Raw genomic sequence first — 16,540 nt, 5'->3', positions numbered from 1 at the left:
ATTTTTTTTACAACATAGCTTAAAATTTAAGTCATATATAAATCGCATAGTTCTAAATTTACGTCTATCAAATAGCGGGTTACCCACGTCGTAGGCGTTTTTTTTATTTTTTTTTTCCTTTTTTTGAAAAAAAAACATATTGTTTAATTTACCCTTCAAAAATCACACAAAATATATTGTTCGTTTTTTTTTTCCTAGTCGAATCAGCTTTTGAAAGTTCTTGGTTTCCGATCGTCTAGCTTAAAAATTCCGTTGATAAAAACAAAAAAAAAATACCCTTTGGGCCGAGTCACCTTTTGAAATTGCCTTGTTTTCGAATTTTTTTTAATGTAACACATTATTTATTATTATTGTTATTATTTGGAGCATACCAAAATAAAAGAAACAAACATTGGCAAAATTAAAAATTTGATAAAAAAAATATGAATTTTTTAAAATATCTATTTTAAAATGAGAGACCAAAATTATAAATTGAACAAAATAAAAAAACCAAAATTATGAAAAATAAGAAAATCAAAATTATTTTAAGTCTTAATTCTTTAAATTTGACCCAATTAAACCTTAGTCCTAATATATTCATTTAAAGTACCATCAAAAAATTATTTAATTAATTAAAAATGTAATCAAAATTATGTATCTACTAACTAGAAAAGTAAATATCTTTATTTTAAAATGAACAAACAAAAACTGTAGATTGGACAAAACAAAGGAAAAAGAGTTCTATTTTAGCCTTTATTTTTATTCAAATCTTAAATATTCTTTCCCAAGTTTTTGTCACCATTGTTTGACTCCACATAATTGTTAAAGTCCTGCGGAAAATTCTCATAATAGAATCAATTTTGCTTACAAATTTGGAAATATTTTGGTTGAGGACAAAATAACTCTTAAAGCTTTTGAAATCATCTACATTCTAAAGGCAATAATTAAGTTTTTGTGCTTTAAAAAAGAAATAAGCAAACTGGTATAGAAAAAAAAATAAACTTTTTATAGCATATGTACTTTTTTGGAGAAAACAGCTTGATACGAGTAAAAAGCTATTTTCTAAAATAATTAATTAAATCTAGCCATGAACCTAAATTGTAGTAGTTTCAAATTGTGTGTACAGCATATGAACCAAAATCAATTATAAAGGCTGGTAGCCTCGCCCTTCAGAGTTTCAGATGAGACAGCCAAACTGACACATGGTAACTTTCCACGTCTCCTTGCTGCCACTTGAAAAGAGCAAAATTTTGAAGGAAAATAGGCCTCCCCCCACCCCCATCCCCACTTTTCCCAATTTTATTTCCTTTCTTTTCTTTCTCTATAACCTCCATTCAGGAAGGAAACAAATCAAAGATTAAGGTTGCATTGTGCAACCTCGGAGGAACTACCATTTACACGTCAAGAAAAGGTTAGGCATATGAACAATTCCGTCCAAATAATCAATTACCTAGGGCGGTTGTGATTTGTGAACCTCTTCATTGAGAAGTTGTGCAACTAGGTTCCTGTCAGCCTCTGGCCTATTGTCACTAAGAATGCTGTACAATAAGTTCAACTCTTCTGCATTAGACTTTTTAAATAGGCTCCTTAGCACTGCTACAACTTCAACAGGCATGTGCTTATTCAAGACAACCCCTTGAGCATTTCCACCATTGACATTGGTTTGGATTGATTGTGAAATCTGTCCCTGAGGACGAGAGTAGGGCCGTGAGTCCCAATATTCATTACATAATCTACTTCGATCCAGCGCCTCAATAGCCTGTTGAAAGAAAGCAGGTTCATTATACACTGATAGCTATCAAAAGTCAAAATTATGCCCAAAGAAAGAAAACACACATAACATCAGGAGTGTTAGCAACATACTCTTTTTAACACACTTTTATTGGCTAAAATTTATTGAAAAATGTAAAATTAAGAGTTATTAATAAGTAGGACTTAAAAAAATTGAAATTTCTGATAAATATCAACCAATAGTAGAGAGTGAGATCAGAAGTGTGTTGCTAGAATTTCTCATATAGCATTACAAAAATACTAACAACTTACATGAAAAACCAGAACATTTACAGCCCCAAAACACAACTCTAAAATATGTTATTGCCCAAATTAAGACTTTTTAAAATCCAGATGTAAAACAAGTGACAAGATTGAACATTGCATTACTTGGTGTTCATGTTGTTTACTTAACCAAGGGAGATGACATAATCATTAAAAAAAAATTGCAGCTAGACACACTCCTAGGGTTCCATTTTCCCTCTTGGTAAGAAATTAGCTAAGAGTGAGTTTGGTTTGTGCATCTCCTTTTATTATTTTCAATAAATCAGAAAACAGGTTTAAAAAAATGCTTGGTTGCATTTTAATGAAAACATCTCTTGTTATTTCCACAACATAAACATCTATTATGAAGGGTGTAATCCAATCCTAAATCATTATCATATCAATCTAAAAGAAGCTATACAATTTGTTATATGCATAATTTACATGTTAGTCAATGGAAGGTGGAGAGAAACAAGAAATGGAATAGAATTTCCTTCCACGTCATACATAAATAAAGACCTTTGAATTATAAATGGGTTTTAGGCCATGTTTGGATATACTTTTTCATAAGCGCTTATAGAAGACAATAACATGGTAAAATAAATTGAGCTTCTCACATAAGCTAAAATCCACTTACTTTTATAAAAGCTTTCATTTAACTTCTGCAAAAGTTGAGGTGCATAAGTTAATTTTAGTTTGAGATAAGTTGAATTCATTTTAACTTTTTATTTTATTTTCCTATAAGTGATTACTCAGTCAAACTAAGGCCTTAATCAGTAAAATTACCTGCACTATTGCTGGTGAAGAAAACCCAAACATTTCAAAGCCATCAAGGCTGCCAGGAGGTTGTAAAGGAGGAAGACCCTTTCTTCCCAGCTTATGTTGCTTTGCAATTTCTTGATTCACTTTCTCTCTGACCAGTTCCCAGCATCTTGCAGCTGACATATGAATGAAGACCTCACTTGCAAAACTTTCCAAGGAAACCTGGGATAAAACAAGATTTTAGTTATTTCACACACCACCTCTTCCCAATTCCAGACAACTAATTACTCACGGCAACATATTTCAATGTCCAAAGTAATTTTTAACTAAATGCATCCAACACATAAAAGTTTTAAAGTCTCAATTTTGATCTGCTAAATAAGGAGATAAGATACTCAATAGGTTAAACACATGAATGCTCCCGTCAAAGATTAACCCATACCACAACACCTTGTTAGCATTTTCTCCATGACTCCATTCTTACAATTAGATGCCCAGAAGTCAGAATAATCCGTAGTGAAATGACTTAATAAGGGGGCAATCAATTCTCAACAACATTAACATCTTAAAGGGAGCAACTTCTGAAAAAAAAATACTTGGCCTTAAACCAACAGTATGTCATAAAGTGCAAAGTAGAGGAGCCAAGAAGCTTCCACCAAACTTTAAGCCACATCATAAGGGATAAAACTCAGCAAAGATATTAGCAACAAAGGATTTAAAGTCCCAGTATATCAACAAATTTACACCAGATTTATGAAATACCTTTCCAGACATACATTCAAAAAATAAATATACAAGGCCAATTGCATGACAAAAGCTTGCAATTGAAAATAGGGAGAAAGTACCATAAATAGAGGCCAACCACGTCCAGCATCAAGAATTTCTGAAATATAATAACACATACTGGATGGATCTAAGACATTTATGTATCTAACACGGCTTCTAAATCCTGCATCAATTAATTTAATTTGCATAAATACACAGCTTACAAACTCAATTAAACAGTCATAAAAGCTGTAATTCATTATGGACCAAGTATACATACCCTTTGGAAAGATAGCCTGACTACTGCACCAAGACTTTCCAGAGAGCACAACTCCAAATTCTAATGGTTCAACATTGCAGTTGATGCGCCGGACAACCTTTGCAATCCGAGGACCTTTCTGACGGTAATTGTTTGGACCACAAGAAAAGTTCCCATTAACAGCTCTTGCATTGTCTGCTACATTAGAAGTGGTACATCCTCCAAGCTTTTCATGATTATCTTCAGTCTTAACCTTAATGCCAGAAAGTTGTGGGTTTGGAGGACAAACCTCCAAACTCTCCAAACAATGATCACTGGCCTCTACTTTTGAAGGAGCTGGAATATTTCTAGTAGATTCTGTACTTGTAAGACCCATATGACAAGAAAGATCTACTAGGGTAGAGGTTAGAACTGTTCCTGTCTGTTCATGACATTCTTCTTTCACATGCAAAAGCCAAGTTGAATCAGAACTCATATTTTCACGTGGCAATGTAATAGCATCCTTTTCACCCATCACAGCAGAATCTGACACAGAAATGGTCAACTTTGTGTTTTCTATATCATTACATGGGATTGCCTTATCTCTAGGACCAGCAAGCATCAAAGAAAATTCCTTCCTTCTATTTGAATTGGACATCTTTTCATCATCTTCATCGTCACTAAGAAGTATAATACTGTTATTATGTCTGTTAAGTGAACTTTTTTCACCTCCATCTTGAGCTAGAGGCACAGATAAAGCATATGATGTATCCTCTTTAGACAATTGACAACCAGGGGCTCTCATATTTGATCTGCAAATAACTGATTCTTCTTTATTAACACAGATCTTATGATTAGCCATCTCAGATGTAGGTTTTGAGCCTTTAAATGTTAGCAATTCCTTCATGGAACTCAAAGATGAAATAGCTTCAACCGATTTCCTCTGTTGAAAATAGCTCTGATCTTTGCTATTTGCTTGATTCTCTATAGGGACATCAATCAATTGAGAATCATCAATATATTTATTTGATGGATTCATTGACATCTCTTTATGCACAGTGACCCTGGAAGAATGAGACAAATTGGATGAATTCGATTTCAATTCCTCAGGTATTGTTTCCTTGCCCGCTGAGACAAAAGAAGATAATGCCAGCCCAAGATCTGATTTTGCCCATCTGTAAATTGCACTTAATTTTCCTTCCAATGCCTCCACAAGAATATTTAGTTCACTGATATCATACCGAAAGAGGAAAAATTTGGAATCCCAAGAGCATGAACAAAACTGCTTTGCATGATCCAAGCAAGCATATCTATCTGGGGAACAGCGACAACCAGCTGCAGATAGGTGTAAATCAAAAAAGCAAATATTGCACTCCCTTTCATCTGTAGCATCAAAAGTACTCTCCATTTTTAATGCCTGTGAAGGACAGCAGAGAAATTCCCTTCTTGCTTGCTCCATCTCAACACGCATCTATAGAGGAAAACACAAGTAAAACAGGAAAAGAGATTATTAGCATTAAAATTCAATAAAGGATACCAGTCATGTATCTTTATAGAATTTGAATTCACAAAGCATAATTCATATATCTCAGTTTTTCATTTAACAATTTAAGCTTATATCACTTTTAAATTCTTTCACGAGAATTGATGAAAGAAAAGTAAAAAAAATGAAGAAAAAAAATAATGATTTGTTGAGTCGTATGATTCATATCAATGATATGAAATTGCACCAATTCATTCATAAGGTTTTGAGATTCATCTTAGGATACAAATCGATAGGTATTAGATAGCATATCATAGGATTTGAATAGTGAATCATAAGATTCTAATAACTGTAAACAAGACTATTTAAACATCAACTCCCTTATTATGATCATGCCATAAGTTAATACAAAATCATAAATATCATACTGCATTATAGGGATTAGGGAGAAGCAAAATTTACCTTGAGTGCTTTTGCCAAAAGGCCATCCTTTCCACAGACATCCTTCCATCGTAGATTATCCAAAGTATTCTTCTTCAGCAAATCAAGCTCCCATTGGGCTCTTACTGCTTCCCTTGCAGCCCCAAGCAACAGCTTATCATGTGATATAGAAGTCTTGCGCCCCTGCTCCTGGTACAGCTCTATAGCAATATGCCCATGGGGAAGCCAGTCAACAGGAGCTACATTAACAGCCTCAGCACAGTTGAAGCCGCAGTTGAACCCAGAGTGGTAGGCTCTAGGAAATGTCAGAACAAAGTCCCCAGGGTTTTGGATACACCTATAAACTGGTACTCCTTTAGACTTCAGGATAGAAGGAGAAAGCTGAGTGACCTGCAACAAAAAGCTCAAAATTCAGGCAATAGATAAATATATGTTCAAAGAAATAAACATGTTCATCCAACATAAGTACATAACTATTCATCAGCTAAATGATACAATTATGGCCAGGTGGGTGAAATTGAGAGGTAAAAAATGGAAGATGGAACTTCACTCCACCCAGTGAGAACATAATAATAATTTTAATCTTTTTTTTTTGCCTCTCTAACAGATAAAACAAGATAATCAAATGACATTTGTCAAGAGATAAAAAAAATAAAATTTACTCACCAGCTTATGAAGCAGGTCAGGCTGTTCTTCAAAAAGTTCTGGTAAATGCTTTCTCATGGCCTCTTCCAATTTGCAGGCATCTTTTCCAGGGACACCATACCACATTTTTGGAGCTCCCCAATGCATGTAATTCAATGAATATAAATGGTGATCTTCCACATGCTGCATCCATAATTAAACCACAAAGAAAATATAAAGCTGTTATCAAAACTAAAGATGCTATGCTAACTAAGGATTCATTCTCTCACATGTAAACACACACACAGAATTCACCAAAAACACACACAACATCAACAAATTGCCACTCAACACACAACAAATAGTTATGGTGTTGTGGTTTACCAAACAAATCAGGGCAGAAAGATGTCACCAATACTATATATCCCCTTATTCTCACACAAATGCACACCCTTACATCCCCTCCCATCCTCAAAGGGCAGACAAAGACACAAAACGCACATGGACATGCATGGGTTCCTATAAACAACAAAAACCAAAGACAAGCAAATATATACTAAAGATAAAGATACATACACATATAAGTATGTAACTGTAACAGTTATTGTCAAGATATTACAGAGTTATTGTCAAGCTAGTATATCATATTTGATTCGTATTTATGTAGATATCCTATTCTTAGAATATTTGCTTTACATTATGTAATTAGGATCATATCTTTAGATTTAGGTCCATTCTTTACTTATCTTTGGCTTCTCCTTGTATCTATCTATCTATCTATCTATATATATATATTCAACTATTCATGTATACTTCTGTACAGTTTAATCAAACAGAAATAAAGTATTTTTTTTTCAATCTTTTCCTTTGGTCTCAAGTGTTGTAAACACAAATTCTGAAGAATTCATGAAATGCATTTCTAGAAAATGAGGGAAATATGTAGTCCTTACCCAACAAAAGGAGGAAAAGCACATTCCTACGTACAACCATGGCACTAGAACACCAGATATATCACAGCTTTCATGAGAGAGCAGAGATCCAGGTAGCCTTGCAAAGTTATTTAAATTCCAGCCAGATTTTATGTACTGTTCATGTGAAGCAGAACCTACTTGACTAGATTTGCTAGGGAAACCACTCCCAAAAATCCCAGTTTCCAGATCAGCTCCATAAAGCACCTGGAAGTGTATAGAAAATGAAATGTAAAGAAAGCAGCATATACTAAGGGCAACAAATAGGCAATATTTTCATGAGGCAGCAAATTATTGAGATTCTATGAAAAGTGACCTCAATTTCTTCAGTAGGACTCTCAACCATCCGCCAATATTCACCTTCAATGTTCTCTACAGAAGGCTCAGAGGTACCATTTAAAATTGTTGTATTAGCACCCAAATGAGATACATTCTCATTTTTTCTGAAGTATTTGAGCTGAAAATCTTCTGCATATCTCTGAAATGTTTCCAAGGTAAATTCTGGACCAGGTTCAAACCCAAACCTTTCAGCTTCACAAAATCCTGCATTAGGTCCTGTTCTAATGCTATTATCCACCCCCATTCTTGTGCATCTCCTCCTTTTCCTCTTCATATTAGTTTGAATCTTCGGCATCTTTCTCATTGAATTACGATTCTGAAGTTTGTCAATCCTCTGAACACGTGTAGAAAATTTAGAACCCTCCCATATACTTTTTTCCTTGAGAGGACAAGGGGGTTTCCAAGAAGATGGTGGAACAATGCGACAAATTCCATATGACTCAGCCCTGGAGCGAATGCTTGATATATATTTCAAAGTATCTTGAAACTCCTGGGGAAAAAAATGGCGTCAGAAAGATTTTCTGATAAAGCTAATTGACAGAACTAAACAGAACAGTGACACGGACGGAAGTGAATTCAAATGTGTCACAGGAGCTGAACAAGACCTCTTCAGTAGGGTAGAAAACAGGAGCATCCTCAATATTTGGCCTACGAGCATCTTCTGGTCGCCATCTGGCAACAACCTGTCAGAAACTTCAATTGTCAATTACTCATCATGCAAGAGGAATGCCCTATAACAGCTATTTATAATGAAGCAACCTCTACGATATATGATAAAATTACCAATTCAAGTTCATTGTTGTCATTACGATAACCAATTTGATTGATGAGAAGGCAGACCAAACCACTTCTGTTTTAACTTTCAATATGGGAAAATCCAAATTCATAAAACTTGCCAATACAAATGTCATTATTACTACCTTACTACTCTCTAGCATTTGTACTTTTCTCTTTCTTAATAAATTCTGTCTTTCAAAAAACAATTAATGTATGTCTATATTATGTTATTACCATAATAATAAAAGAAACAACACTGATAGAGGAGAGATAGGAGAATGGAGACAACAAGCTAGGGTTGATTCATTAATAATGACACCAATAATAATGCCTATTAGAATTAAATCATGATATTTTATAAATAGACCTTTTGGCAATGACTGCAATCTGGACATCCACGGATGACTCCTCGAGGAAGACAAGGTCTTGAGGAGAAATTCTGCATTGGCATTCATATGTAAGACACTAACCAGAATTCTGTGCACTTATACATTTAGGAAATGTTGTGCATTGTACTCAAAATCAAGAATCCAAAAAACAAAAACAAAAATAAAGAAATGAATAAGACTGACTTGATCGAGCTGCTCACAGTCAGGGTCTTCATCTGAAATGTTCTCATATTGTCCATAATTAATCCATGGTCTTCGTCGAAGGGATCTAGGAACCTTTCTAGTATCACCACCTTGAACATCATTTTCCACCTGAGTTGATGGTGATTCAGAAGCACTAGTAGAGGCTGAACAACTGGTCATATTTTTATCATCTTGTTTTTCATTGCTTTCTACCCTCTTCAGTGAGAAAGATGTATATGACTCAAAACCCGGTGGAACTGATGGAAAATCATCATTATCTTCTTTAACACATATTCTCATAAGCTCAGTCCCCATCATAACCTCATGCAAAAGCACAATAGGAAATAATCTCTCTGATTTGTCTTCCCTGTATGCACTAAGGAGTCAGCATAAAGCCATAATCTGAACACACACCCACCCAGACACAAAAAAGCATCTAATCTGGATTTTATTAAACTTACTTTGATAAGAAGAGTACTTATGAAGTGAAAGATGTAGAGTTTGTAGGTTCTCTGAAGTTCCACTGCATAGTAAAGCTAGAAATCACATCAATAGAGGCTAATTCAAGGTCCCAGTAACTTGAAAATTTGTGGGAATAGATCAATCTGAAATAAGTCACAATAAACAAATAGAGACAGCTCAGACAAGGTAATACATCATCATGCAACACAGTATCTTATCATTCCCTACTTCATTTTCTTTTCTGTTTTCTATTTACTCAAAATTGTTATCCTTACTCTTGTCAGATTTAAACTCAAATAAAGCAATCAGCATTCATCCTACAGAATGGCAGATCAGAAAGAAAAGGCATATTGAAACTTTGACATGTTCTTTTTTATTAATATTCTTGTTGAATCAATTGACAAATGAATTGATCAAGCTTAATTTAGGAGAATGCAACATCTAAAAGCATGTAATGAGCAGCATTCTTTATCTCTTTCTCACTTATCCCTCTTTTAATATTTCTCTTTACCTTTTCTCACAACTAAATCCCTAGTTCATTACATTTCAACAATCAGATCATGAGATAAAAAAATTTAAAAATTCAGTAACCACTGACATGATCCCAAAGATGACCTAAAAGAACCTGTAGAATTTGTTCAAAAGGACCTTCATAAACTATAGTTACCATTATCCGTATAACTAACAATACAGATGCATAGAGCAGAGCAAGCATAATTATAAACTCACTGCAATAATATTATTTAGAAAAATTAAATGAACAGAAACCAAACAAAAATTAATAAATTAATAATTAGTAATTAATAATAATAATAATAATAATAATAATAATAAGAAACTTCAGTGAATATTACTATAATCAAGCGATTTTTGTAGTGATTAGCTATAATCCTTACAAGAAACAAAAGACCATATCCTATCAGGAGTTACCTAATCGAAATCGTGGAGGAATTGCGAATTTCTATTGTATGGTTTGAATACGTGAAAAATTGGGGTTAATACAATGGAGTATCGATAAAAAAAAATAATAATAATAACGGAAATTTTCGAAGTCCTAAAGATGGTCGGTGATGAGAACGATGAGCGTGGATAATTGAAGAAAAAGTGCAAACTCTACAAACCCTAACAAGATGAGGGAAGACGATTGAGGAAGCAACATAGATTAATCTGAATCCTCTACATTAATGTCTAGATGAAATTTTTTTCCCTATCTTTTGGGTTTTTTTTTTGGGTCAACTTTGTTTTTGGGTAAACTTTGCAATAGTGCGTAATTTGTATAAAGTATTGAGCCCAAGGACATTTTCGGTTTTTTTTCTCAGCTTTCTGGCTTCGCCTTGTGGTCTAAGTCTAGCCAAATGACCAAATCCCTATAACTAGTACACTTTTTCATGTATATCTTTATAAATAGTAGTATTTGTACGATAAATTATAATTTTTAATTTAATACTTTTAATTATAATCTTAAACTTTAAATATTTTTTAATGTTTTACACTGTAATTTTTAATGTTTTAAATTTTAAAATAATAATAATAATAAATAGTTGAAAATGTTTTAATAAATAAAAATTATTACCAAGTACGATGAAAAAAAACCTTTTGAAATTTAATAATAAAATCACTTAATCTTTTTTATTTATTTGAAGCTATATATATATCGAGTGGAATCTCAATCAATCTTACTATTTAAGTTTTTTTTTCCTTACACATTCGAGGTTATATATAGCACTTGGCACTTAGTGATTGACTTCTAGTTATACACTTATTCATAATATTTCTAAATTTCAAGAGCCAATCATTTGGAAGTTATGGGATGCCAATAATGACAATTAATGAAGAATTAAAGTTTGGATTATCCTTACTACATGAGGGACAACGTGAATAAAAACTCAATCAAAAGATGATATATTATACCTTCACACTTAAATGCTTTTCTACTAGATTTAAAAAACTCAAAGTGAGACCTAGTTACAAAAATAATCTTTTTAAGTTTTTTATCTGTGATTTTTTTTTTCTTCCTACGGTTTTAGTTTCTATATTTTAAACAATTTATATTTTTGGTTAAATTCTCAATTTTTGCCTACATTGTATTTTTTTTGTTTAATTAAACCTTAAAATCAATATATTTAAATGGGATGATAGCACATGGTAAAAATAACATGAAAAGTGAATTCACGAGCAAATAAAAACTAATATTGGCATATGTTTTGTGATTCACTTGGAGCTTTGAGCTATCTAAAATTGCTTGCAAAGAGGTTTCAAGGATTTCATCATTAAATCAGACTCTAGAGTTGTTGTTCAGTTAATGAATGATGATTGTGTACAGTTTCATTCATGATCCCAGTTAATAAAAAACATCGTGTATAAAAGGATGGGTGGCAAGTGCAACATGTGCTTTGAAAAGGTAATTAAGTGGCAAATGAATTGACTAAGTTTGGTCATTCTATAGAAGAATATCTTACGATTTTTTTATTTTGCTCCTTTTTTGTATAACGCCATCTTGGTGGACGTTTCTTCAATTGTTTCCTTGCGATTTTTAGTTTGTTGGAGGGTCTTTCTCAACATCTTCCACAAAAAGAAACTTCAAAATTTAATATCAGATTTTGTACTGATTGCTTTTGGGACTCACTTTTTAGTAAAGTTTAACTTTTTCTTCTTCTTCTAAATATTGGTTGAATTAATTTCATGTAATTAAATAGAATAAGACAAATTTGATGTATTAGATTAGTAAAAAAAATTCATATTCAAAGTCAAAAAGCTTTGTTTCAGAAAGAAAGTATTAACTCAAATTTGAGAGGTAGTAAATGAACAAAATAATTTCTTTAAAATAATACTAATAATTATTATTATACATCCTGTTGTAAAAGAATTAACAACGAAATAAATCAAACTTTAAACATCACGTAAGTTGGTTGTTGCCTAGATTTCAAATACTAAAATAAATAAATAAATAAAACTTTAGAAAACTACGAGTATTTTTTCCCTTTTTCAATGGCTGTTTAGTGGAAGAAGAAAGAGAATAATTGTATTAAAGTCGTGAAAAAGGAAGTGGAGGAAGAAAAGGAGAAGAAACTTTGCCTTATAAAATGCAAAATTAACCATAAGTGTTAGTTGCCGCCGGCGCCATAGAACATGGATGCAATAACAACTTGAATCTTGAGTTGACACTACAAAACTGGGAGCTTAAGGATTGTCACTCGCTGACAGTGAAAGCGATACATAATAAAAATGTAACTATTGATAATTATGATAACTAATTTATACTGTGATAATTATTATTTGTAACTATTGATAATATATTTAAAAAAATATTCAAATTCAAATTATAACCAAAGCTATTTAAAACGATAGATCGAAAGAAACAAAAAGTTAATTTAAGCCGTCAGTTGATATTAAAAATGTAAGAGGACATAATTGTTTTTTGATATTTAGTTACAACTTTGTAAACCGTTGGATTGATATCAAAACATAAAAGGATGCATACTAGGTGCATGTGAGGAATTTGAAATTGACGTCTTTATAAAAAGAGAATATTCAAATAAAAGGGAATATGAGGAAGAGTGGAGAGAGTGAACACATAAAAAAACATATAGTCTTATAAGTTTATGCATCTAGAAACATTAAATGATGTTTGTTTAACCAATTTAATTGATTATTTTGAATAGCCTAACATACACGGGAGGGAGTATTTTTCTTTTTGTCAGAAGTTGATTGTTTGACATAGTTATTTGTAATTAATTATAAGTTCTCCATTTCTTTATTATTTAATTTTTATTCAAAACTCTCTATTTTATATTCAATAATATTTAATGGTATTTTTATTTTAAATTATTAAAAAGAAAAAAAGAAAAAAACATAAAAGAAAATTAATTGACCCATTTAATTCTTATTTGCTCAACGACAAAATGGGCCTGGGCCTTTAATATAGTCTTGAGATTTTGACCCATGACCCATCATCACCCGTTTTTATCCAAATATTATTGTACGTAACCCACACTAATCAATGTATATTATTGTGCATGAGAAAGAGAGACAGGAGAAAAGAATTGAGAAGAAGTGTTTGGAGAGGGAAATGTTAATTAAAAGATTTCCTTAGCTACTTGTGTACGGTAATAGTTCAAGGTCCATTCACTCTGTTGTGTACACGTTTTATGTTCCAGCAGTTCAGTCGGCTTGTAAATAAATGTCAACTTTATTGAATTTAGAGTGATTTTTAATAAATATTTAAATTTTATGTTTATTTTTTAATAAAAAAATTCTCTTACAAAATAAAATTTATTTTTGATGATTAACACTTTATTTTAATTTTTTATATTTTTTTATTTATTATTAGTTCTTTTTAGAAAAGACTAATAATAAATGAAAAATATTATTAGAAAACGAACACAAGATTATTAATTTATTTAGAGGGGGGAGAGATGCAGGTAGTGGTGGTGAAAATAAATTGGACTGACTTGTTTGATCTATTTTATTTTTTTGTAACTCAAGTTTGGATTTGTTATTCAGCATAGGTTTATTTTTAGGTTTAGATCTGACTTTTATTTTATAAAAGCTCGTGAGGACTACTAGTTTATTTAAAGACTTATTTCGTACTAAAAAGTGTATAAAATATTATTTTTAAAATAAAATCAAAGAATTTCATTAAAAATAATAAGATAATTTTAAATCATAAAATATGGACAAAATTTACTTATAAACATAGCATGTGACATATTATCAATGTCTTTCAAATCTCACCAAAAGAAAATAATACATATTTCTCCTATCCATCTATGCTTATACAAATTAATCTATTTTAAACATTAATTAAAATAATTCAGATCATCAAACTATTAAAATAATTTTGTAATTAAAATAAAATAAATATAATATTACATATCATATTAATTATATTTTTTATTATAAAATATTATTGTTAAACAACATGGCTCATCAAATTTAATAGATCTTTCTTAAGGGTTATGGTCTGACTTATTTAACTAAATAGATTTGTAAAAAAAACTTAAAGTTAACATTTTTTTAAATGCGTAAACTAGATCAGATCTTAAAAGAGACCCAGTCCTACCGGCCGGATCCATGAACAGTACCATGGGAGCAATTGTCCTGCATGAATTATTAATTTTTACTTGTTTATATTTGATAAAAAAAAGTTTACTCCCATAATACAATTTTTTAAATGAAAGTAAAAAGTTATAAAATATTAAAGAGAAAGATTTTTTTTCTGCTGGAAGACTATGAAAGAGAAAAATCAATAGCTGAATGGTTGTTTTACACACACATATAAAGACATATTTTGATAATACTGAGAATAAAAAATCACATAACATTTTAAAAATATAAAAGACAATTATAATTTATAAGAACTCAACCATTTAGATTTTTTATCATAAAATTGTGCTTTTTTTAAAAAAATATAATAATTTTTATAAAAATATTATAAATTATTTTCTTGTCTCACTAAAAAAAAATTATGGATTCGTGACAAAAGACACCGATGCACATGTCCTTGGTGTCAGAAGAGTGTAAGACCACAAATTTCTTTACACACATTTTTTATACTAAGTTTATTTAGAGAGGGGATACATGCTCACATATCCTTGGTGTTTTAAGAGTGTAAGACCACACATTTCTTCGCGCATAGTCTTTATATGATGATAATGATAACATCCTTAGCATGGCGACACGTCACGCTAATAGATTGTAATAAACCAATTACATACGAATCTCATCGTTTGACACAGAAGAGAAAATACCATATATCATCGAATCCAACAAAAAAAACACGTCTACAAAAACCAAATATATGTGAGCAACATGCATGTAATTATGATTATGCCTTACTCACAAAGAAACACCTTTTTTTGTTTTTTTTTTTTTGGAGTATGCAATTTTTAAACGGAATTAAAGGAAAAAATATTTTTTACAATGTTTTGATCCACTTATTTTTAGGATTGTCTCGTTAAATACAACTGTTAAACTAAACATTTCTCATACAATAAAATTTTAGACTAATCCTTCATCAAAATTAGCTGAAATTGAAAAATTAACTGAAACATATAAGCTAGACAGCTAGTTGATTGAGTTAAATATATTTCATAAGATTAATTAATAAATAATTTATCAATGTGTAAAATAACATAAAAGTATATTAATTAATTATTTGATTTAAAAAGTAAAAAAAAATTTAAGTAAATTAATGAGAAAAAATGATAAATAAAAAAATAGTAAATTATAACCAAGTATCTTATACAAATAATTTAGAAGTTACATAAAATGAATAACTAACTTATAGATTAATCAAATAAACTCACGAACACACTCAACCAAACTATACTTATATATATGTAGGTCAAAAGAGTTTATAAGTTTTCCGAGTATGCCTTTCCAAACACATCATACATAATTATTTTAAAAATATACAGATAGGACCAAACTGAAATATAATACTTTACATTTTAAAATTAAAAATTTATTTTGATAACTTATGCATCACAAATTAATATTTTTTCTTGACGAAACAAATTGATGTTAATTACTCATCGAAGTGAAATTTTAATTTTAATTTGAGAGAAAAAGATTGTTGCTCATATTTTATGGGTTTGGAATGGAGAAAAAGATAATGTCTCCTTATATTATATTATATTATATATATATATATATATATATATATATATATATATATATATATATATGGATATAAAATATTCTTAAATGTAAACATATATTTCATAGAAAAATAGACATGGAATATTTTTTTATTACCTTGTTATGTATAAAATAAAATATTTATCAACTTTATCGATAACTAATATTTGTAAGAAAATTATTTTATTGATCACCTTTAATGAAATTACTTATTTTAATAATTTTTTTATTCATAATATTTAAATCTGAGACATTATTTAAAAAAATCAAGTTTAATATAAGTTAAACCAACTATTTATTGGGGATATTTTTCTTTAATCTCATTTGACTAAGTTCAGTCTAATAGACATGCAATTTAATTTCATTAATTTTTTATATTTTATTATATTAAGCAAATAACATAATTTTAACAAATTTAAAAAAAATATATGATACTTTTCTTTCAGTTTATTCT

General features: G+C 30.6%; 1 protein-coding gene across 2 annotated transcripts; it reads right to left on the bottom strand.

The window, feature by feature from the left end:
• Window positions 1-964: 964 nt before the first annotated feature.
• On the bottom strand, window positions 965-10,700 carry LOC114370782 (putative lysine-specific demethylase JMJ16). 2 transcript variants are annotated; one of them, XM_028328173.1, is made up of 13 exons: window positions 10,375-10,700; window positions 9,444-9,587; window positions 8,983-9,358; window positions 8,778-8,849; window positions 8,239-8,316; window positions 7,611-8,123; window positions 7,277-7,501; window positions 6,369-6,530; window positions 5,724-6,092; window positions 3,821-5,249; window positions 3,621-3,724; window positions 2,800-2,997; window positions 965-1,738 (listed from the first exon to the last, which is right to left on the bottom strand). In XM_028328173.1, the coding sequence occupies exons 3-13, from the start codon at window positions 9,298-9,300 to the stop codon at window positions 1,430-1,432; spliced, it is 3,777 nt and encodes a 1,258-aa protein (XP_028183974.1). In that variant the 5' UTR covers window positions 9,301-9,358; window positions 9,444-9,587; window positions 10,375-10,700; the 3' UTR covers window positions 965-1,429. The 2 variants fall into 2 exon arrangements, with proteins under 2 accessions (XP_028183974.1, XP_028183973.1); XM_028328172.1 differs by having other exon boundaries at window positions 8,983-9,349.
• Between the last annotated feature and the right edge of the window lie 5,840 nt (window positions 10,701-16,540).

This window comes from Glycine soja, chromosome 10 (assembly GCF_004193775.1).
Source record: "Glycine soja cultivar W05 chromosome 10, ASM419377v2, whole genome shotgun sequence".
In the NCBI taxonomy this organism is placed as follows: Eukaryota; Viridiplantae; Streptophyta; class Magnoliopsida; order Fabales; family Fabaceae; genus Glycine; species Glycine soja.
The sequence above is the reverse complement of the archived record's forward strand: the minus strand, read 5'-3'. Positions and strand labels throughout refer to the sequence as shown.

What these genes read in the sequence shown, in the direction of transcription:
- LOC114370782 (XM_028328173.1), bottom strand. Translation starts at nt 9,300, where the DNA reads ATGATGGGGACTGAGCTTATGAGAATATGTGTTAAAGAAGATAATGAT. An exon ending in GCTTTTCCTCCTTTTGTTGG is followed by an intron (nt 6,531 to 7,276) that starts GTAAGGACTACA and finishes TTATGGATGCAG; the next exon opens with CATGTGGAAGATCACCATTT. An exon ending in CTGACCTGCTTCATAAGCTG is followed by an intron (nt 6,093 to 6,368) that starts GTGAGTAAATTT and finishes TTTTTGTTGCAG; the next exon opens with GTCACTCAGCTTTCTCCTTC.